At 42.5% G+C, this 25,052-nt stretch overlaps 1 protein-coding gene across 1 annotated transcript in view; it reads right to left on the bottom strand.

Annotated features, from left to right (window-relative positions):
• Positions 1-25,052, bottom strand: part of plgrkt (plasminogen receptor, C-terminal lysine transmembrane protein) — a 28,389-nt gene that overhangs the window by 699 nt on the left and 2,638 nt on the right. Inside the window, exons 3-4 of the mRNA XM_029708555.1 lie at positions 12,678-12,808; positions 762-871 (exon numbers count right to left, since the gene is read on the bottom strand). Of these exons, the coding sequence (XP_029564415.1) occupies positions 762-871; positions 12,678-12,808 (241 nt within the window). The remainder of the gene's footprint in view (positions 1-761; positions 872-12,677; positions 12,809-25,052) is intronic.

Here is a 25,052-nt window from a genome sequence, read left to right as displayed (position 1 = left end):
AGGCAGGAAGTGACATCAATCAAATAGCAAAGGAAACAAGCAAGCAAAGAAGAATACTTTATTGTCCATTTTCTTTTCAGATCACAGAAATTAGTTGATTGCTTTCATCCAAGATACTGATATTAAACTGTGGTGGTCTGCTGTGGGTATTGTTGAAATCACATCTACCCTATAGTGTAGTAACTGACTACAGCAAGAATTTGGTTTACCCACGTTTAATGTATCTTTCAATTTATCTGAGGGAGGATATGCTTTGGAAGGTTTCTGGTTGGCTGAAAGAAAATCAAACCCAAGAATTTTTGTGACGCGGTGACGCATTCGGAAATGACTTTAAAAGCAGCCCATATGCCCCTGAGGTAGCCAATTATTGGAGATTGGTCAGGGTATCCAAATGCCTTTCTCCATACCTAATGAGCATGGAACCAAACAACCAATGTCCCAGGAACTATCTGTAATGTCACAGAATGTTTGACAGAGAGAAGTCACACAAATCAAAGCAAGATGTGTCTTTTTCTTCTTGAGGTGGTTTTTGATCCTGAAATTAGGTGATTGACAACCCTGTCTCGTTCTAAACTTGGTGAAATCACTAACGGATGTGATTGTGAGCTAAAATACCCTTTTCACATTACCGAGCTGAGCTGTACTGCATTGACCTGGTTACGCATCCATGGTGAAAGGACAATGAAAATTAAAATATCTGAGTTTGCAAAATATGTTTTGGGTCAGCTGTCTGTGCACATGGTAGAGAGAGAAGTACTTACCCCTCATTCGGTAGATTAGCGTTCCATACGCCATGTCCATCTGATAGACCAGGACAAAACTGAGAGGCACGACAGGGGCAAAGAGAACAGACTTCTTCTTCTTAATGGCACTGCAAGAGTGGGAGATAGTGGAACATTAGACAGTCACAGAGATAAACTAACAATTAAAAAGGGAACTGGACCCGCTGGGCTACCTTTTTTTGGCTTGCTCTTCAAGAAATGCTGGCAGGCCATGACAGAAGCCAAACGCGAGTTGGCTTAGGGGTGTGGTTTGATATGGGTGTGTCCTTTCCACCACCAAGACACCCATCTGTCAGAACCTTGCCCGCAGCTGTTTCCCCCCACTCAATCAAAACAAATAAACCTCCTGCGGGTTGAGTTCAATAACTACATGATGAGATGCCGGAATAAGCTATGAATAGGTCAGTAGCCCACAGAGTAATATGAGAATGCAATCGCTGAATTTATGTAGATATTCTAAACTGTTTTTTTGATAACTTTCAAATGTCACAGGTTCATGTAGAATAAGCAACCATTTACATAATACCATAGAAGCAGTGTTATGCTAATATAACAATGTGCACCTTTCATTGTTGTTCCTAGCCGATAGACACGGTGCCTATTGGCATTTTGTCTGGTGGTAATGGGGCTGCCTTGGCAAACATGTCAGTGGTCATATCTTCCTGGGTGGAGTCCCATATACAACAGGAGTTCCATGATCCTGGTCCAGAATACACAGGGTTTCTCCCTCCCCATTTTGACTGATACCATTCAATTCAATAATAAAAGAAGACAATACAAGTAAAAGTTGTCTAGTAAAATGTTTATGCCGACTGCCAGGTCTCTCTCCATTCAGAGACATCATTATCAAGTCAGTCTGGACTTCATCACATCATCTTGCAAGTCTCCATGTGTTGGCTCCATACATGTTTCTGTGAACAAACACACAGTCACTGTTCTATCACCAAAGTCGGTTAGGGAGCGGTCGAAATTTACACAATTGTTACCCGGAGGAAAATGGGGGAGGGTTTAGTAGAATTTTTTTATTTAATCCAGGGGAGGGTAATTTAATTTGTAATAGATTAAATGTCATATTGCTCAGTGTTTGAGAATAAGTTGCTTATTATATCTCGATGTGTGCCCGATGCTGACTCTCATCCCTAATTCTCTACTGGGCACGCAATATCAAGTGCACCTAGTGTGATCTCAATCAAATGATCCATAGCCTGTACAATAGGCTATAGGCCTAGGCTATACGAAGAGCATGCTTGGAGAAGCACATGGCAAAGTTATATTTCTAAGATAATATACTTCCTTCTCGAGTTTTTGTGCTGCTGGGATGGTGTATATAAAACTAGGCTACACTGCATTACACACTGCAATGGACAGGCTATCCCAATCATAAGCCCTGGCCTGCCCTGCTCTTGCTGATGTAAACCCTTTTGTGCTGCCTAACCAATGGCTGTGCTGTGTACGGTGGCACTTCAGCAGGCAAGTCAAATGTGTCTTCTGAAAATAATTATGTATTTGTCCCAGAAATGCAATATCTGTGCCCGCGGTCTAGGCCTACTGATGTCCTGTTCAGTTTGAGAGGGCGAAAATGAGGAGGACCGGAGGTAAGCTTGCTACTGCTATAATCGATTTGAATTTTAAAAAAATGTTTCTTTGCCCATAATGAAGCAATTTATCAGTTACTGACCTCACAATAAGCAATAGTTGAGTAACTTACATTACTATGGAGAGGTAGCCGCGAAGCTGGACAGCGCATGTGTGCTGAAAGTTGGCTAATTCGAGGAAGGCCTTAGTTTAAACAGTTCATTTGACTTTAGGCTACTAACAACAATAGGTCTTTGTGTTGGAGCCTATTTCTTTCTATTCATGAAATAAGAGGTAGGCCTACCTGTTTGACAGACAAAATTATAGTCTACTATCCATAGATTCCTTCAGCCACCATGCACTCCTTAAATATCAGTGTCAGTTAAGGGCTTGGTGTGTTAAGTTAAAACCAGGGCTAGAATTGTGAGGGTATTGTGGCTTTTGTTCAAGAAAATGGCTAAAAGCATAGGCCTAACCCTTGTTAGCTTAAAATTTTGAAGAAAAAAATGATGGACCTGATTATATAAAGTGATCTATAACACTTTAGTCCGCAATGCTTTATGCTAGAAGCAAGCTGCAAAACGCCAGACGTGAGTCCGATGCATATGGGATATCTTTGGTTTGACATTCAGAGGCTGCACAGCAACCTTCTATAGCCGAGGAGACAAAAATTGTACTTTGCTTTGGAAGTAATGTGTGATTTTGTCACTATCAATTGATGTTCAACATTTCAACAGGCTATTAAACAACATACTAAACTCTAAATCAGTCAGGAGCAAGCCAGGTAGCCAAATTATTTAGGCTATATTATTATTATTATTTCGAGGCTATAGCCTGCCATTTAAGAAATAAATTGTGAAGCATTTGTGACACGTGTCAAACTCATTCCACGGAGTGGAGTGTCTGCGGGTTTTCGCTCTACTAGGTCACTAATTAGTAAGGAACTCCCCTCACCTGGTTGTCTAAGTCTTAATTCATTGGAAAAAACAAAAACCCGCAGACAGACAGCCCTCGTGGAATGAGTTTGACACCCCTGCACTACAGGTTGGAAGGAACGCTCAGCATTTCGACACCACATCAACAGCAGCACGCCAACAACATGCCTATACGTTTCACATTTAGACTGTATTAAAATACATTTTACAAAATTATTACTTAGAATTAAATAATAATGAAATGAAAAATGCCTTACTAGGCTATACAGTGCCTTTTTGAATTCACTTTTAGAAACACAAGTTTGGCCAGTCTTTGGTTTGAGGATCATGCGGTGATCTATGCATGCCTAGTTTGTTAATTTAGCCTAGCAGATGTTCTTCTATTCCCATGCCCTTATCACAGTCAACACAAATCTATTTTGCAACAACAATATCATGGAATAAAATCGATTATTTAAAAAAAGTATAGTTTCCCAAATGAAAAAAAGTTACAAGCGCATATAGGCCTACCGGATTATATGTGGCCGCTATGTTAAAAAGCAAATGGCTTTTTCGCGAATTCATTGATAATCAGATACTTCAGTTGTAACTGGTTCTGTTACGCTACATTTTTACAATTGATGTACAACTTTAGCACTGTTCCAATCGTAAGACTATCCTCATTTTTAACAATTGCCTGTATAGAAATCTCCAGTGTTGTAGCATGCGCTCATTCATTGTCATGCTCTGTTGTGGTATTAAAAGAAGAGTCTGCTTGCTTCTAGTCACGTAAAATGACCTAGAATTGCATGAAATGCGTTTATAAAATTCATTTTTTTCCTTTGGACTGCAAATAAGAGATTCATGCAGTGCTTTTATTATAATGGAGGTCTTTTCACCTCTGCCTTTGTCCGCGGTGGTCTGCGAATCCACAACCTTCTGGCTACTTGTAATGCTTACTAACCTGCATATCTAAGGCTCTGATCTGTTCTAGGAGTGAGGGTAAACAGTAGGCATGCTCTCGCCCATCCACATTATGTTTTTACAATTATTTTGGGTACAAGGGAGGGTAACTTTTTTTTTTCTTCTTCCAAGCATTTTGGGAGGGTAAGATTCTTCAAATAGCCACCCTTTGCCTTGAACTTTTTGCACACTCTTGGAATTCTCTCAACCAGCTTCACCAACAGTCTTGAAGGAGTTCCCACATCTGCTGAGCAATTGTTGGCTACTTTTCCTAAACTCTGCAGTCCGACTTATCCCAAACCATCTCAATTTGGTTGAGGTCGTGGGATTGTGTAGGCCAGGTCATCTGATGCAGCACTCCATCCCTCTCCTTCTTGGTAAAACAGCCCTAACACAGTCTGGAGGTGTGTTGGGTCATTGTCCTGTTGAAAGACAAATTATAGACTCTCCAAGCGCAAACCACATGGGATGGCGTATCGCTGCAGAATGCTGTGGTAGCCATGCTGGTTAAATGGGCCTTGAATTCTAAATACAGTTAAAGTCGGAAGTTTCATACACCTTAGCTAAATACATTTAACCTCAGTTTTCCCCAATTCCTGACATTTAATCCAAGTAAAAATTCCCTGTTTTAGGTCAGTTAGGATCACCAATTTATTTTAAGAATGTGAAATGTCAGAATAATAGTAGAGAGAATGATTTATTAAAGCTTTTATTTCTTTCATCACATTCCCAGAGGGTCAGAAGGTTACAAACACTCAATTAGTATGTGGTAGCATTGCCTTTAAATTGTTTAACTTGGGTCAAACGTTTAGGGTAGCCTTCCACAAGCTTCCCACAAAAAGTTGGGTGAATTTTGGCCCATTCCTCCTGACAGAGCTGGTGTAACTGAGTCAGGTTTGTAGACCTCCTTGCTCGCACATGCTTGTTCAGTTCTGCCCACACATTTTCTATAGGATTGAGGTCAGGGCTTTGTGATGGCCACTCCAATACCTTGACTTTGTTGTCCTTAAGCCATTTTGCCACAACTTTTGAAGTATGCTTGTGGTCATTGTCAATTTGGAAGACCCATTTGCGACCAAGCTTTAACTTCCTGACTGATGTCTTGAGATGTTGCTTCAATATATCCACACAGTTTTCCTTCCTCATGATGCCATCTACTTTGTGAAGTGCACCAGTCCCTCCTGCAGCAAAGCACCCCCACAACATGATGCTGCCACCCCTGTGCTTCACGGTTGGGATGGTGTTCTTCGCCTTGCAAGCCTCCCCCTTTTTCCTCCAAACATAACGATGGTCATTGTGGCCAAACAGCTCCATATTTGTTTCATCAGACCAGAGGACATTTCTCCAAAAAGTACGATCTTTGTCCCCATGTGCAGTTGCAAACCACGGTCTGGCTTTTTTATGGCGGTTTTGGAGCAGTGGCTTCTTCCTTGCTGAGCGGCCTTTCAGGTTATGTCGATATATATAGGACTCATTTTACTGTGGATATAGATACTTTTGTACCTGTTTCCTCCATCAATCTGGGATTGATTTTCACTTGTGACACCAAAGTACGTTCATCTCTAGGAGAAAGAATGCGTCTCCTTCCTGAGCGGCATGGTGGCTGAGCGGTCCCATGGTGTTTATACTTGCGTACTATTGTTTGTACAGATGAACGTGGTACCTTCAGGCGTGTGGAAATTGCTCCCAAAGATGAACCAGACTTGTGGAGGTCTACAATGTTTTTGTTGTTGAGGTTTTGGCTGATTTCCTTTGATTTTCCCATGATGTCAAGCAAAGAGGCACTGAGTTTGAAGATGGGTCTTGAAATACATCCACAGGTACGCCTCCAACTGAGTCAAATGATGTCAATAAGTCTAACAGAAGCTTCTAAAGCCATGACATAATTTTCTGGAAGTTTCCAAGCTGTTTAAAAGCACAGTCAACTTCGTGTATGTAAACTTCTGACACACTAGAATTGTGATACAGTGAATTAATCTGTCTGTAAACAATTGTTGGAAAAATTACTTGTGTCATGCACAAAGTAAATGTCCTAACCGACTTGCCAAAACTATAGTTTGTTAACAAGAAATTTGTGGAGTGGTTGAAAAACTAGTTTTAATGACTCCAACCTAAGAGTATGTAAACTTCCGACTTCAACTGTAAATCACAGACAGTGTCACCAGCAAAGCACCCCCACACTATAACACCACCTCCATGCTTCACGGTGGGAAATACACATGCGGAAATCATCCGTTCACGCACACCGCGTCTCACAAAGACACGGCGGTTGGAACCAAAAATCTCCAATTTGGACTCCAGACCAAAGGACAAATTTCCACCGGTCTAATGTCCATTGCTCATGTTTCTTGGCCCAAGCAAGTCTCTTCTTCTTATTGGTGTCCTTTAGTAGTGGTTTGTTTGCAGCAATTCAACCATGAACGCCTGATTCATGCAGTCTCCTCTGAACAGTTGATGTTGAGATGTGTCTGTTACTTGAACTCTTTTGAAGCATTTATTTGGGCTGCAATTTCTAGGACTGGTAACTCTAATGAACTTATCCTCTGCAGCAGAGGTAACTCCTCATGAAAGCCAGTTTCATCATAACGCTTGTTGGTTTTTGCGACTGCACTTTTCAGGATTGACTGACCTTCATGTCATAAAGTAAATAGAGCTATCATCTGTATACCTTGTCACAACACAACCGATTGGCTCAAACGCATTAAGAAGGACAGAAATTCCACAAATGTACTTTTAACAAGGCACACCTGTTAATTGAAATGCATTCCAGGTGACTACCCCATGAAGCTGGTTGAGAGAATGCCAAGAGTGTGCAAAGCTGTCATCAAGCAAAGGGTGGCTACTTCGAATAATCTCAAATATACAATTGTCTGGTTACTACATGATTCCATATGTGTTATTTCATAGTTTTGATGTATTCACCAGTAAAAAAGAAATGAAAAACCCTTGAATGAGTAGGTGTTCTAAAACTTTTGACCGGTATTGAAGCTAGCTATCTAGTTAGGGTATCTATCGTCAGCTATGCTAGTGATGACGGTGATAATGATCAAAATATACAGTTGAAGTCGGAAGTTTCATACACTTAGGTTGGAGTCATTAAAACTTGTTTATCAACCACTCCACAAATTTCTTGTTAACAAACAATAGTTTTGGCAAGTCGGTTAGGACATCTACTTTATGCATGACACAATTTTTCCAACAATTGTTTACAGACAGATTATTTCACTTATAATTATCCTATTTACAATTTGTAGTAAATTTTGACTCATATTGATGCCGTTTTCTAAGGGATTAGTTGTTTTTTAGGGATAGTCGCTCTTTAAAACAATCAATATTATGGTTCAAATCAAATTGTATTGGTCACATACACGTGTTTAGCAGATGTTATTGCAAGTGTAGCGAAATGCTTGTGTTTCTGGCTCCAACAGTGCAGTAATATCTAACAATACACACAATCTAAAGTAAAGGAATGGAATTAAGAATATATAAATATTTGGATGAGCGATGTCAGTGCGGCATAGACAGATACGGTAGAATAGAATACAGTATATACATATGAGATGAGTAAGGCAAAATATGTAAACATTAAAGTGGCCAGTGATTTCAAGTTTGTGTATATAGGGCAGCAGCCTCTAATGTGCTAGTGATGGCTATTTAACAGTTTGATGGCCTTGAGATAGAAGCTGTTTTTCAGTCTCTCGGTCCCAGCTTTGATGCACCTGTACTGACTTCGCCTTCTGGATGATAGCGGGGTGAACAGGCAGTGGCTCGGGTGGTTGTTGTCATTGATGATCTTTTTGGCCTTCCTGTGACATACAGTGGGGGAAAAAAGTATTTGATCCCCTGCTGGTTTTGTACGTTTGCCCACTGACAAAGAAAGGATCAGTCTATAATTTTAATGGTAGTTATATTTGAACAGTGAGAGACAGAATAACAACAAAAAAATCCAGAAAAACGCATGTCAAAAATGTTAGAAATTGATTTGCATTTTAATGAGGGAAATAAGTATTTGACCCCCTCTCAATCAGAAAGATTTCTGGCTCCCAGGTGTCTTTTTATACAGGTAACGAGCTGAGATTAGGAGCACACTCTTAAAGGGAGAAATCTCAGTTTGTTACCTATATAAAAGACACCTGTCCACAGAAACAATCAATCAATCAGATTCCAAACTCTCCACCATGGCCAAGACCAAAGAGTTCTCCAAGGATGTCAGGGACAAGATTGTAAACCTACACAAGGCTGGAATGGGCTACAAGACCATCGCCAAGCAGCTTGGTGAGAAGGTGACAACATTTGGTGCGATTATACGCAAATGGAAGAAACACAAAAGAACTGTCAATATCCCTCGGCCTGGGGCTCCATGCAAGATCTCACCTCGTGGAGTTGCAATGATCATGAGAACGGTGAGGAATCAGCCCAGAACTACACGGGAGGATCTTGTCAATGATCTCAAGGCAGCTGGGACCATAGTCACCAAAAAAACAATTGGTAACACACTATGCCGTGAAGGACTGAAATCCTGCAGCGCCCACAAGGTCCCCCTGCTCAAGAAAACATATACAGGCCAGTCTGAAGTCTGCCAATGAACATCTGAATGACTCAGAGGACAACTGGTGAAAGTGTTGTGGTCGGATGAGACCAAAATGGAGCTCTTTGACATCAACTCAACTCGCCGTGTTTGGAGGAGGAGGAATGCTGAATATGACCCCAAGAACACCATCTCCACCGTCAAACATGGAGGTGGAAACATTATGCTTCGGGGGTGTTTTTCTGCTAAGGGGACAGGACAACTTCACCGCATCAAAGGGACGATGGACGGGGCCATGTACCGTCAAATCTTGGGTGAGAACCTCCTTCCCTCAGCCAGGGCATTGAAAATGGGTCGTGGATGGGTATTCCAGCATGACAATGACCCAAAACACACGGCCAAGGCAACAAAGGAGTGGCTCAAGAAGAAGCACATTAAGGTCCTGGAGTGGCCTAGCCAGTCTCCAGACCTTAATCCCATAGAAAATCTGTGGAGGGAGCTGAAGATTCGAGTTGCCAAACGTCCGCCTTGAAACCTTAATGACTTGGAGAAGATCTGCAAAGAGGAGTGGGACAAAATCCCTCCTGAGATGTGTGCAAACCTGGTGGCCAACTACAAGAAACGTCTGACCTCTGATTGCCAACAAGGGTTTTGCCACCAAGTACTAAGTCATGTTTTGCAGAGTCAAATACTTATTTCCCTCATTAAAATGCCATGCCATTTTATAACATTTTTGACATCTGTTTTTCAGGATTTCTTTTGTTATTCTGTCTCTCACTGTTAAAATAAACCTACTATTAAATTTATAGACTGATCATTTCTTTGTAAGTGGGCAAACGTAAAAAATCAGCAGGGGATTAAATACTTTTTTCCCCCACTGTAGGGTGCTGTAGGTGGCCTGGAGGGCAGGTAGTTTGCCCCCGGTGATGCGTTGGGCAGACCACACCAACCTCTGGAGAGCCCTGTGGTTGCGGGCGGTGCAGTTGCCATGCCAGGCGGTGATGTCTGTGCATCTGTAAATGTTTGTGAGGGTTTTGTGCCAAGCCAAATTTCTTCAGCCTGGTTGAAGAGGCGCTGCTGTGCCTTCTTCACCACACTGTCTGTGTGGGTGGACCATTTCAGTTTGTCAGTGATGTGTACGCCGAGGAACTTGAAGCTTTCCACCTTCTCCACTGTGGTCCCGTCAATGTGGATAGGGGGGTGCTCCTCTGCTGTTTCCTGAAGTCCACGATCAGCTCCTTTGCTTTGTTGATGTTGAGTGAGAGGCTATTTTCGTCTGAGAATCGTCTGTGGATCTATTGGGGCGGTAAGCAAATTGAAGTGGGTCTAGGGTGTCAAGTAAGGTTAGAGGTGACATGATCCTTGACTAGTCTCTCAAAGCACTTCATGATGAGAGAAGTGAGTGCTACGGGGCGATAGTCATTTAGTTCAGTTACCTGCTTTCTTGGGTACAGGAACAATGGTGGCCATCTTGAAGCATGTGGGGACAGCAGACTAGGATAGGGAGAGATTGAATATGTCCGTAAACACTCCAGCCAGCTGGTCTGCGCATGCTCTGAGGAAGCGGCTAGGGATGCCGTCTGGGCCGGCAGCCTTGCGAGGGTTAACACGCTTAAATGTCTCACTCACGTCGGACACGGAGAAAGAGAGCCCACAGTCCTTGGCAGCGGGCCGTGTCGGTGGCATTCTGTTATCCTCAAAGCGGGCGAAGGTGTTTAGCTTGTCTGGAAGCAAGACATCAGTGTCTGCGATGTGGCTGGTTTTCCCTTCGTAGTCCATGATTGTCCGTAGACCCTGCCACATACGTCTCGTGTCTGAGCCATTGAATTGCGACTCCACTTTGACTCTATACTGATGTTTTGCGGTTTGATTGCCTTACGGAGGGAATAACTACACTTTTTGTATTCGGCCATATTCCCAGTCACCTTGCCATGGTTAAATGCGGTGGTTCGCGCTTTCAGTTTTGCTCGAATGCTGCCATCTAGCCACAGTTTCTGGTTCGGTTAGGTATTAATAGTCACAGTGGGTACAACATCTCCTATACACTTCCTGATGATATCAGTCACCGTATCAGTGTATTCGTCAATGTTATTCTCGGAGGCTACCCGGAACATTTCTCAGTCCGCGTGATCAAAACAATCATCAAGCATGTATTCCGATTGGTCAGACCAGTGTTGAACAGTCCTTAGCACAGGTACTTCCGGTTTGAGTTTATGCCTATATGAAGGAAGGAGCAAAATGGAGTCGTAATCAGATTTGCGGGGGGGAGGGCCTTGTAGGCATCCCGGAAGATGGAGTAGCAGTGGTCCAATGTTTTCGCAGCGCGAGTACTACAGTCAATGTGTTGATAGAACTTCGGTAGCAATTTGCTTTGTTAAAATCCCCAGCTACAATAAATGTGGCCTCAGAATTTGTGGTTTCCAGTTTGCATAAAGTCCATTGAAGTTCGAAGGCCGTCGTGGTATCGGCTTGAGGGGGAATATACATAGCTGTGACTATAACCAAACTTCTTCGGAGGTGATAAGGTCAGCATTTGATTGTGAGGTATTCTACAGTAGGTTGGGTGCACAAAAGGACTTGACTTCCTGTATGTTATCGCAATCACGAAACATACACCCCCGCCCTTCTTCTTTCCGGAGAGATATTTATTCCTGTCTGCATGATTAACTGAGAACCCAACTGGCTGTACTGACTCTGACAGTATATCCCGAGAGAGTATGTTACAATCCCTGATATCTCTCTGGAAGGAAATCCTCGCCCTGAGCTCGTCAATTTTATTATCCAGAGAACATTAGCGAGTAATATACTCGGAAGCGGGGGATGATGTGTGCACCTCCTGAGTCGGACTGGAAGTCCACTCCTAATACCTCTTCTCCGCCGGCAGTGTTTTGGGTCAGCCTCTGGAATCAGTTAAATTGCCCTGGGGATTACAAACAAAGGATCCGATTCGGGAAAGTCATATTCCTGGTCGTAATGCTGGTGAGTTACCGCCACTCTGATATCCAAAAGTTCTTCCAGGCTGTATGTAATAACACAAAAAAAATTCTGGGCGAATAATGTAAGAAATAATGCATAAAAAAACAAAATACTGCAAAGTTGCCTAGGGGCTAGAAGTACAGCTGCCCTATCACCGCCATTTTCTCAAACCACTAGATGTTCATTTTTGCAACGATGGGGCACACAGTTTAGCTTACATTACCAACACTGGCCAAGGCTTAAAGCCTGTATACACACAAACTCACTTCCTTGACAACAGCTCTGCTCTGTGAAGCGCAAGAAGTATGAATGCACTGACTTCTGCAGTGGCCGCATTGCAATAAATGCTGTACAGCCACTGCAGACGTCAGATTGACGATGCAAAGCCTTTTATGTTGATGATGGCCAAAGACAGGTCAACAAATACTTAGAACAATCGTTGATATGCTCAAACAAATGATATTGCTTTACACACCATTAGGGCGGCATTGTATATGACGCATGTGTTTTGACAAAGAACATATCGCCCCATCTACATCAACCTGCATGTGAATAACAGGTCATGAACGGCATACAACACAGTCACTCAGGTCTGCAAGCTGTGGCAGCAGCAGTGGGCCTTTGTACGTTTCTGAGAATCAAACCATCTGTTAACACTTCATTTGAACTGTACATCATAACAGCGTCATAATACGACATAACAAAAGTAATAAGTCAAGATATCACTTGTCATGTCATGCCAACAGTATGACACTGACGTACAGTACAGTTCAAATAAAGTGTTACCACGTGTTTTTAGCTTTCATGTCAGCTTAATACACATTTTTATGAATCGAAATGGCATCATCCGTGTCCTATCTATAACTATTGAAGAACAGACTTAATGTGAACAAACATGTTGTAGGCCTACTGGCCTAGTTAACACTACGGAGAACCCACCCGATGGTGAGGCCTAGTGCGGCCAGGCTGAAGAAGGCGCCGTAGTATTTGAGGAACTCCCTGGACCAGGCTATCTGCATGGCCATCTGTCTCTCTCTCATCTGATTCTGCATCAGGATCTGTCTCTCCATCTGGGGTCAAGCAGGAAGGTCAGAAACGCACTCCGTCAGAGCTAAGAGCGGGCAAAACTGGTTGCAATGACATCATTATGGCATTACACTCAGTAAAAATACGTTTTGTTAAGCAGCAGAACTGAGCAGACCCACACCTTTCTTTATTCCTTTCATTCATGCACATTCTCCTCTCTTGATACAACAGTTTAAACATAACTCTGAGATCTGTGTTAAAGAGATGTATACATTAGCTATAGTCTATTCATTTACAGGGTCTGTACCTTGAGATCAAAGTTTTGCAGCAGCAGAAAGCCAAATTACAACGCAAAATATGTCTGGTTGCTAAGAATACATATTTTTGGTTGTAATTTGGTATTCTGCTGCTGCAAAACTTAACACTTTCCGAATGCAATGTATGTATCTTGCCCATGATGTAGGCCTATTTACTGTATCAGAGTAATTGACCTCGCAATAAGCCAGATTCGAGTAACACATTGTGGTGCTGAAACTTGATGCAGCAGCCCCGGCACAATCAATTGGAAATGGACAGTTCATGGATATGATAAAGGCTCTGAGACACATTCAGGGTGGATGAGAAAGCTTGCTATTTTGTCTTGTCACCTGTGTGAATATTAAGACAACACATTCTTAAAAAATGGCTGTTAGTATCACAGTTGGCCTTTAAACACATTCTCCTCACATCCTTTGAGGATGGTCAGACTCCTTTGATTCAGTTCTGAGACATACGCACTGATGACGGGATCACTCGACCCCTAGCTCCGTCACACTTTTATTCCAAGGTGAACCCTCTGTTGGGGCTTTTTGTCTATGCTCTTTCCTGTTTTCTGCAAAGACAGTCACAATCCTCTACGGCCGCCATTATCATTAGGAAAAGAGAATACAGAATTAATGGCGTTTTGTATAACAGTTCTTTATTTCCTAAAAGTCATGTGTCAAAAGATGAAACATGCTTTATGAAATATGTAGATACTGCAGAATGTGAGGCTGGTGGTTGATTAGGTTGGAAAATACATTTTTTTTTAAATGGCCTTGAGAAAGTATTCATACTTCTTGACTTACTCCACATTTGGATTAAATTGATTAAATCAATATTTGTTTTTTCTCACCCATCTGCACACAATACCCCATGACAAAGTGAAGACATCTTTTTAGAAATGTTAGCAAATGTATTGAAAATTAAATACAGAAATATGTCATTTAGTTTTCACACCCCTGAGTGAATACATGTTAGAATAACCTTTGGCAGCAATTACAGGGATAAGTCTCTAAGAGCTTTGCACACCTGGATTGTAAAATAGTTGCACATTATTATTTAAAAAATCTTTCAAGCTCTCTGTCAAGTTGGTTGTTGATCATTGCTGCGGATTTAAGACAAAACTGTAACTAGGTCACTCAGGAACATTCAATGTTATCCTGGTAAGCAACTCCATTGTATATTTGGCCTTGTGTTTTAGGTTATTGTCCTGCTGAAAGGTGAATTTGTCTTCCAGTATCTCTTGGAAAGCAGACTGAAGCAGGTTTTACGCTCGGATTTTGCCTGTGGTTAGCTCCAATCCATTTCTTTAAAAAATATAAAACTCCCGAGTCCATGCAGATGACAAGCATACCCATAACATGATGCAACCACCACCATGCTTGAAAATATGAAGAGTGGTACTCAGTGATGTCAGTGTTTGCCCCAAACACACCGCTTTATAGACAAGCACTAGGCGCATGATGGTGCCGGTGGGTAGGGCTGCCGTCTTATCGGCCCTCAACCAATCATGCAATTTAGTTTTTTCCCCCGTGTTGTTCGTAACTTGTTTTGTACATAATGTTGCTGCTACCGTCTTCTATGACCGAAAAGAGCTTCTAAACATCATAACTGGGATTGCTCACCTCAAACTAGACGAAGAGTTTGTCTTCAATGAGTCGGACGAGAGGGATATTCTGTTGACAGCCGACCAGGCCCCAATCCCCGTGATTCGCTGGAGAAGAAAAAGGCGATTCCGAGGCAAAAGATCAGGGTGCCTTGTGAGGACCAGGCGACGAGTGGATAATCTGCCCTTGCCCTCCGTTCTGCTAGCTAACGTTCAATCGCTAGAAAATAAATGGGACGAACTGAAAGCATGTATATCCTACCAACGGGACATTAAAACTGTAATATTTTATGCTTCACCGAGTCGTGGATGAACAACGACATTAAGAACATAGAGCTGGCGGGTTATACACTATCTGCAAGACACGGGGCGGGGACCTATGCATTTTATGTAAACAACAGTTGGTGCACGATATCTGAGGAAGTCTCAGTTTTGCTCGCCTGAGGTGGAGTATGTTATGATAAGCTGCAGACCTCACTATTTTTCTCCCCAATTTCATGGTATCCAATTGGTAGTAGTTACAGTCTTGTCTCATCGCTGCAACTCCCGTACGGACTCGGGAGAGGCAAAGGTCGAAACACAACCCAACCTAGCCGCACTGCTTCTTGACACAATGCACATCCAACCCGAAAGCCAGCCGCACCAATGTGTCGGAGGAAACACCGTACACCTGGCGACCTGGTCAGCGTGCACTGCGCCCGGCCCGCCACAGGAGTCGCTAGTGCGCGATGAGACAAGGATATCCCTGCTGGCCAAACCCTTCCTAACTGGACGATGCTGGGCCAATTGTGCGCCGCCCAAGGGCCTCCCGGTCGCGGCCGGCTGCGACAGAGCCTTGGCTCGAACCCAGAATCTCTGGTGGCACAGCTAGCACTGCGATGCAGTGCCTTAGACCACTGCGCCACCCGGGAGGCCAGACCTCACTATTTACCCAAAGAGTATCTGTTTTTCGTAGCTGTCTATATACTACCACAGAGTGAGGTTGGAACTAAAACTGCACTGAATGAGCTGTATTCCACCATAAGCAAACAGGAAAATGCTCATCCATAGGCAGCGTTCCTAGTGGCCGGTGACTTTAATAAAGGGAAACTTAAATCAGTTTCACCGAATTTCTATCAACATGTTAAATGTGCATCCAGAGGTTAAAAAAAATCTAGACCACATCTACTCCACACACAGGGACGGATTCAAAGCGCTCCCTCGCACTCGATTTGGCAAATCTGACCATAACTCTATCCTCCTGATTCCTGCTTACAAGCCAAAATTAAAGCAGTAAGCACCAGTGACTTGGTCTACACAAAAAGAGGTCAGATGAAGCAGATGCTGAACTACAGGACTGTTTTGCTAGCACAGACTGGAAAATGTTTCGTGATTGGCATTGAGGAGTACACCACATCAGTCACTGGCTTTCTCGATAAGTGCATCGAGGACGTCGTCCCCACAGTGACTGTACGTACATACCCCAAACAGAAGCCATGGATTACAGGCAACATTCGCACTGAGCTAAAGGGTAGAGCTGCCGCTTTCAAGGAACGGGACTCTAACCCGGAAGCTTATAAGAAATCCCGCTATGCCCTCCGACGAACCATCAAACAGGCAAAGCATCAATACAGGACTAAGATCGAATTGTACTACACCGGCTCTAACGCTCGTCGGATGTGGCAGGGCATGCAAACTATTACAGACTACAAAGGGAAGCACAGCCGAGAGCTGCCCAGTGACACAAGCCTAACAGACAAGCTAAATGACTTCTATGCTCGCTTCGAGGAAAGTAACACTGAAACATCCACGAGAGCATCAACTGTTCAGGATGACTGTGTGATCACGCTCTCCGCAGCTGATGTGAGTAAGACCTTTAAACAGGTCAACATTCACAAGGCCGCTGGGCCAGACGGGTTACCAGGACGTGTACTCCGAGCATGCGCTGACCAACTGGCAAGTGTCTTTTCTGACATTTTCAACCTCTCCCTGTCTGAGTCTGTAAAACCAACATGTTTCAAGCAGACCACCATAGTCCCTGTGCCCAAGAACACTAAGGTAACCTGCCTACATGAGTACCGACCTGTAGCACTCACATCTGTAGCCATGAAATGCTTTGAAAGGCTGGTCATGGCTCACATCAACACCATTATCCCAGAAAACCTACACTCACTCCAATTTGCATACTGCCCTAACAGATCCACAGAAGATGCAGTCTCTATTGCACTCCACACTGCCCTTTCCCACCTGGACAAAAGGAACACCTTTGTGAGAATGCTGTTCATTGACTACAGCTCAGCGTTCAACACCATAGTAACCTCAAAACTCGTCACTAAGTTAAGGACCCTGGGACTAAACAACTCCCTCTGCAACTGGATCCCAGACTTCCTGATGGGCTGCCCCCAGGTGGTAAGGGTAGGTAACAACATCTGCCACACTGATCCTCAACAGGGGGCCCCTCAGGGGTGCGTGCTCAGTCACCTCCTGTAATCCCTCCAACACCATCATTAAGTTTGCTGATGACACAACAGTGGTAGGCCTGATCACTTTCTATAGGGAAGTCAGAGACCTGACCATGTGGTGCAAGGACAACAACCTCTTCCTTAACGTGATCAAGACAAAGGAGATGATTGTGGACTACAGGAAAAAGAGGACAGAGCACGCACCCATTCTCATCGATGGGGCTGTAGTGGAGCAGGTTGAGAGCTTCAAGTTCCTTGGCGTCCACATCAACAACAAACTAACCAAGCAAACCAAGTACACCAATAGAGTCGTGAAGAGAGCATGACAAAACCTATTCCCCCTCAGGAGACTAAAAAGATTTGGCATGGGTCCTCAGATCCTCAAAAGATTTTACAGCTGCACAATCGAGAGCATCCTGACGGGTTGCATCCCTGCCTAGTATGGCAACTGCTCGGCTTCCAATCGCAAGGCACTACAGAAGGTAATGAGTATGGCCCAGTACATCACCGGGGCCAAGCTTCCTGCCATCCAGGACCTCTATACCAGGCGGTGTCAGAGGAAGGCCCTAAAAATCATCAGACTCCAGCCACCCTAGTCATAGACTGTTCTTTCTGCTAACGCACGGCAAGCGGTACCGAAGCGCCAAGTCTCGGTCCAAGAGGCTTCTACCCCCAAGCCATAAGACTCCTGAACAGCTAATCAAATGGGTACTCAGACTATTTGCACCCCCCGCCCCACCGCTACTACTCTCTGTTATTATCTATGCAGCCACTTTAACCTGTTTTGGAGACTGGTTATTGTTCGGAATTTCGGATGACTGACGTGCCCAAAGTAAACTGCCTGTTACTCAGGCCCAGAAGCTAGGCTATGCATATACTTGGTAGCATTGGATAGAAAACACTCTGAAGTTTCTAAAACTGTTAAAATAATGTCTGTGAGTATAACAGAACTGATATGGCAGGCAAACACCCGAGGAAAATCCATCCGGAAATATTTTTTTTTTAGGCCATTTCAGTGCTAGCCTATGGGAAATACAAATAGATAGGACCCAGATTGTAGCTCCTATAGCTTCCACTAGATGTCAACAGTCTTTAGAAAGGGTTTCAGGCTTGTTTTTGAAAAATTAACAAGTAGTTGGAAAAACTACAAGGTGTCTCATTAGAAAAGTATTGTTGGCGTGTTAATGAGGTGCGCGCTCTTCGTTATTTATCTTCCCTTTTGAACATACTATTCTTCGTCTTAAATATTATCATTTATTTAGATATTAGAGTACCTAAGGATTAATTACAAACATCGTTTGACTTGTTAGGACGAACTTTACCGGTAACTTTTTGGATTCGTATGTATGCATGTTGAACGATTGGATTACTGAGATCATTGGCGCCAACTAAACTGACTTTTTTGGATATAAAGGACTTTATCGAACAAAACGACCATTCGTTGTGTAGCTGGGACCCTTGGGATTGCAAAGAGAGGAAGATCTTCAAAGGTAAGTGATTTATTTAATCACTATTTGTGATTTTGTGACGTCTGTGCTGGTTGAAAAAGTATTTTGATGTGGGGCGCTGTCCTCAGATAATCGCATGGTATGCTTTCGCCGTAAAGCCTTTTTGAAATCTGACAACGCGGTTGGATTAACGAGAAGTTAAGCTTTTAAATGATGTATGACACTTGTATTTTCATGAATGTTTAATTTTACGATTTTTGTATTTTGAATCTCGCGCTCTGCAATTTCACCGGATGTCATCGTAGGTGTCCCGCTAGCGGTTCATGCACCCAAACAGGATTTATCAAACCTACCTGCATGTACGTAATTATCTCAATTACCTCGACACCGGTGCCCCCGCACATTGTCACTGTACCCCCTGTATATAGCACCGCTATTGTTATTCACTGCTGCTCTTTAATTATTCGTTTTTCTTATCTCTTTTTTCTTAATTTTAATTTTTTTAGGTATTTTCTTAAAACTGCATCCTTGGTTAAGGGCTTGTAAGTAAGCATTTCACTGTAAGGGTCTACACCTGTTGTATTCAGCGCATGTGACAAATCAAATTTGATTTGAGGACAGGTTATTTTTGACACATTTTTTGCAGTTTTACTTAAGTGCCTATGGCAGATGTTTGTGTATATAGCACATTTTATGTTTAAGCTTTCAATTCAACTTATCCCAAAGTGTTTCTGCGTATTTGTTTAGTCTAAGATCTTGTCTCATCTCTAATTAAGCTAATTGATCTTAGACCAAGATCCCTCCCAATGTGTTCTCCATGGGTTGTTCCATCTCATTTCAGCAAGTCATGACACCAACCATCTCAGATAGTGTCTGTAGTTAGAAACAGATAAGATTAGCATTCCTGAACCATTATTTTGTTGATATTTGATCTCAATATTGATCTCAATATTAAGCAAATTGATTACACTGAAATTGGCCATTTTAATTAATATGATCTTTAATAAATATAGTACTTAACATCCGATAAAATGGTCAAAAGCCATCCACAGACCCACCCACACCCCACCCCAACAACCAGTATACAGTCTCAGTTCTCTGTTTGACAAGTAGTATTAATATGTGGTTTTGAATATTGCTCCTTCATCCTTGGTAATGTATTTCCTGTGAATCTGATCATGTTTTTTTATACCCCCTTTTTCTCCCCAATTTCATGATTACGATCGTCTCATAGCTGCAACTCCCCAATGGGCTTGGGAGAGGCAAAGGTCGAGTCATGCGTCCTCCAAAACCTGACCCGCCAAGCTGTGCTTCTTAAAACCCGCGTGCTTAACCCGGAAGCCAGCCGCACCAATGTGCCGGAGGAAACACCCCTCAACTGACGACCGAAGTCAGCCTGCAGGCGCACCAGCATGCCACAAGGAGTCGCTAGAGCGCAATGAGCCAAGAAAAGCCCCCCCCGGCCAAACCCTCCCCTAACCCCAGGCTGTAGTGACGCTGCAACACTGTGATGCAATGCCTTGCGCCACTCGCGAAGCAATCCATAGCTTTCTTTAAAGGGAATAAACCACACACACACAGAGGGTCTGTTTCCTGGACGCAAATTAAACTGAATTGCTTTCATGGAGGATTAGCTTGAATTGTGAGGTTGACAGCACAATTTATTTTTCATCATGAGCAAAAGCTATTGGTTGAAAATAAAATGTTGTGATCTATTTAATAAACACAAGAGACCAGCAAAATGGATAGAAATATCAGGAACAGCGGCATCAAGTGGTCAAAACGTGGTACTTTCACACAAATGTATGGTAAATAATGAAATCGACTTCAATGGCTAATTTCTCTGAACAGCGGAGAAAAAAAATTCACCAGATTCACAGAGAGTACATTACAAAAGGTTTAAGAAGCAATACTCGAAGCAGCAGCTCCATACTACTTGTCAGACATAGAGAACTGATACTGATGCTAATCTTATCTGTTTCTAACTACAGAAACACTTTCAGAACAATCAGATGGTGGGTGTCAAAATCCTCTTGTGCTTGAGGTGGAATGACTCCCAAGTCATAAAATATTTTAGAAAAAGGCTGTGCCATTATCCTCACATGGTGAGGTATTGAAAAACAGGGGTGTCAATCATTTGAAAAAATATATATTAGTTGTTTAACAAAATCTCTCTGAGCAATTGTATTAGCATAAAATAATAGAATTGTAAAACATTTGAGCATACAATAAAGCTCTGTATTAGAATTTTTATGAATTTTTAGTTTTGCTTATTGTTATCAAGGTTGTCAATAATTTCAGACCCCACTGTAAAAAGGACATCAATTATAGTATGTCATGTGACGATGATTTATGACAATTAGATTTTTTGGTCATTTGTGGCAACACATTGAATATTGGAACGGTAAGTGGGTCAGAATTGACGGAGCACTAGACAACATGGTAAAGAACATATAATGAAAAAAGATCACTGACTGATTGTCTGAACATTTAGGCATGGTTAAAAAACAAGCGCAACGGCGATCTCCATTGGAAATTATTTTTAGTGTAGGACTAGGCTTAATCTAGTCCAGACAATTGTTAGATTCCAAGATATCAAACGGAATTTCATAAAAACAAAGCTTTACATTTCTGCAAACAGATGTTTTGTCCACTCTTTCTCATGTGATCTGAATGACTAGAGGTAGAGTGAGGCCGATTGCCTCAATTTGAGACTCATTACTCAATTGATTTTAGAGTCACACAACCCATTGTGAAGAGGGCACATGACCAATCAATCATGAAAGCCATTGTGTCTTCAGGAAGCTGGAAGTATAATGTCTGCCTGATTGCCCGAGTGTCATTAACGCCATTAACTGAGTGCTGTTAACTCGGAGTTTCTGAATAGAGCATGGAGGAGATGGAGGTGTTGTGGCGTGAGAAGAGGGGAGCTCATTGGTTCTAGCCCAAATATATCACCTCCTCCGTCCAGTCAGGCCTCTCACTGGGCCGGGTCAGAGTAGAAAGTGAAGAGTAATCCAGTGAAGGTGTCCCAATGGCATCCTAATAATAAATAGTTGATTGGATTTATATAGCGCTTTTCTACCAACTGAGGTACTCCTAGACCTTTACATAGTAAGGTGGAAACTCACCCAATCCACCACCAATGTGCTGCCCAGTGACCATTTTTGTGCCAGAACGCTCATCACACATCAGCTATCTGGTGGAGAGGTGAGGAGTGATACGCCAATTAGAAATGAGGGGGATGATTAGGTGGCCATGATGGAATGGGGCCAGGTTTAGAATTCTTCCAGGACACCAGGGTTAACCATTAGGCAGGTAGGGAATTCTCATCTGCAGTAATTTAAATGGGCTTGACACTAGACTGTATGGCCACCAGACATCAATTTCAGCATGTTTTGTCATCGAACTGGAGATGGCTAAGGAAGCAGAATCCCACCCCCCCCCAAAAGGAAACACCATAGAGGAAAGATGTACAGTTAAGATAAAGTATAGTGTATTTTAAAGGCTGATTTCAGGCAGTGTGTAATGTATTTTCATTAAGTCCACGTAAGGTAGTGGGTCCACTTAACTGTTTATATACCTCAGAGCGCAAAAGGGGGTCACCAGAGCATTCGAGCAGATAGGAAAGATTTCTTCCTGTGTATACCACATTGATGTCTGAGTAAGGCATTAGGCCAATGTTTTGTAGGACTTTGATTGCATGGGGCTTTACCAAATCCCTGCAGCCAAAACATAGGCCTATGAAGAACCTTTACCTTTGTCAACTCAAGCCTTAACTCAAAGTCATGCTCAAATATAATCGGTTCTGAATAGTCAGATAGGGGTTAGGGATCGGGAGGCAGGGGAAGTCAGGAGGCGTGGGAAAGTCGAGGGAGGAGGAGTATGGAGGTGACGAAGTGGTTATTAATCTGTGGAGGAAGTTCACTGACGTTTCCTAAAGGCCGTGTGGAGGGATGTTCTTGACCGAGCAGTAAAGCAAACGCAAACAATAGAGCCCTTCTCAAATAATCAAGACAAGTTTCTAAAGCAACTTTTATTTTTAGTGTTGAGTATAGTTAGGAGATAACTTTTTGATTGTGATAAGGTTTTATCATCTCACATAGTCATACACAGGGAAACAATTTGAGCTTTGTGAATGACTGTCTTAAAATACTACATTTTGAGAGCAATAATCATCTAGATTGAATGCTGTTCAACCTTCCTCAGAACATCAGGCCACACACACCCCTATAATTTGAGGGCTATTTTTCCCATATTTTGATAATGATGAATAAAAAAAATGTCATAGCCTTCAATCATGCATGACACACTATAAAAACTGACCATTTAATAATCAAATCATAGACAATAACATAACGTTTTTGATATTCCACTACAATGAGCAGTGACGTAGGTTTGACATCTTAATGCAGGAGAGAGGGAGAAGACATGTTAGATACACCAGCTATCCTTTTAAAATTGCCAGGTCGTTTCCATTCATTACCAAGTGTCAGTAATTTATGTCGACAAGGAGATGGATACAGTACAGTAATGTTGTTCTATTTCTAGGTGATTCTGTCCTCACATTACCTTTAAGAATGTAAGAAAATAAATAATCCATAGTTACAGTAATGTTGCCAGAGCATTAAGCACATGATAACACAATGGCGTGTTTTATAGTATGTATTTTTACAACGATGTCTGGCGTTAATAAGTTTCTCACCACTTATGAGCACTTGTCTGATAATGACCTTTTTCTGCTACAAACAAAGATCACAGGTGCTGATTGCCTCACAGGCAAAAATACAACATGTATTGTTCCACAAAATGGAGGGGAAAAAAGCTTTTTAACTTGTTGCAAAAAGCCACCTCTAACGATTGCAATAAAATCGTTGTTTTACAACCTGCTTAAACTAGCCCCGAGAGGATGGAAGGATGGCCTCACTTCATCTTAGAGACTGCGTTGCTGTGATATTCTAGAATCTAGGGGAAACTACTGAGCACAAATAAAATGTGTGCTACTCAGTGGGCAAAACTCGTTTAAATGACGTCTTTACAACCAGAAACCTGGCAAAACTGGTTGAGAAGATGCCATTACAACCGTTGTAATGGCATCATTTCAACCAGTTTTACCCAGTTTTACCCACTGGGTAGGCAGGCACACCTGAAACGTCTATACCTTTCCTCCTCCAAGATACAGAAATAATGGCCACAAATTGTATCGGTTTATATATGAATCTTTGTAATGGCTTTTGCATTCGTGAAGACATAACAGACCAGGGGTGTAAGCACTTTGAGCCATTTACACTTTTCTAATGTCAATAAGGCAGTGGTTCTCAAACTTCTCCGGGGGACCCGCACCTGTTCCATACATTTGATCAATTCTAAAACTAGCCCAGCTGATTCAACTTGTCAACTAATCATCAAGCCCTTGACTAACACCTTGCCCAAACTGGACGCAAATTGATTTTGTCCCCCCACACGAAACGCGATCACGACACGCAGTTTGAAATATCAAAACAAAATCTGAACCAATTATATTAATTTGGGGACATGTTGAAAAGCATTAAACATTTATGGCAATTTAGCTAGCTAGCTTGCCGTTGCTAGCGAATTTGTCCTGGGACCAAAACATTGAGTTGTTATTTTACCTGAAATGCACAAGGTCCTCTACTCTGACAATTAACCCACATATAAAACAGTCAACCAAGTCGTTTCTCATTATCTCTCCTCCTTCCTAGGCTTTTTCTTCTTTGGACTTTATATGGCGATTGGCATCCAACTTTCCTAATAAGGTGTGTTACCACCACCGACTGACCTCAGTTCATCTTTCAATCACCCACGTGGGTATAACCAATGAGATGGCACATGGGTATATGCTTCTAAAAGCCAATAAGGAGATGGGAAAGGCAGGACTTGCATCGCGTTCGGCCTCACAAATAGAAGCAACTTCTATTTTAGCGCTTGGCATTGCAGACGCTCGTTGGCACACGCGAGCAGTGTGGGTGCAATGATTGAATAACGTGTAAATTTATTTTGCAGCACTCGCGACGCATCCGATTTGGGTAGTGTGTAAGTGAATCAGATGAGCTAGTTCAGGGCTACAACAAAATTGTGAGTCTTCTGGGGGTCCAGAGGAGAGGTTTGAGAACCACTGCAATAGGGGGCAATCAGTGGTAAGTGGTTGAGTAGCCCATTACGTCAAATCAATTAAATAAACACTAAATTGATTATAAACTGCTATATCCCTATTTCAGGTAAGTCTAATGTTGAGGCCATGGGAATGTAATCAGACATTTTATATAATTACCTTATTTTGAAAAGCCCACCCCATATTCTATGGCCCTGGTGCTGGAAGCACACTTCTTATAGGCCCCTGCATATCAAATGTTTTTTAATTCATCGGCCTACATAACGGTAACTTCAATCATCTCCTTGGCTTCCAACTGGCGAGATATGAGGTAGTCTAATTCAGGGTTTCTCAAACTTCGGGGGAGAGGGGTAGCGGGAG

This window comes from Salmo trutta, chromosome 23 (genome assembly GCF_901001165.1).
Source record: "Salmo trutta chromosome 23, fSalTru1.1, whole genome shotgun sequence".
Classification (NCBI taxonomy): domain Eukaryota; kingdom Metazoa; phylum Chordata; class Actinopteri; order Salmoniformes; family Salmonidae; genus Salmo; species Salmo trutta.
This window is presented reverse-complemented; position numbering and strand designations above follow the sequence as displayed.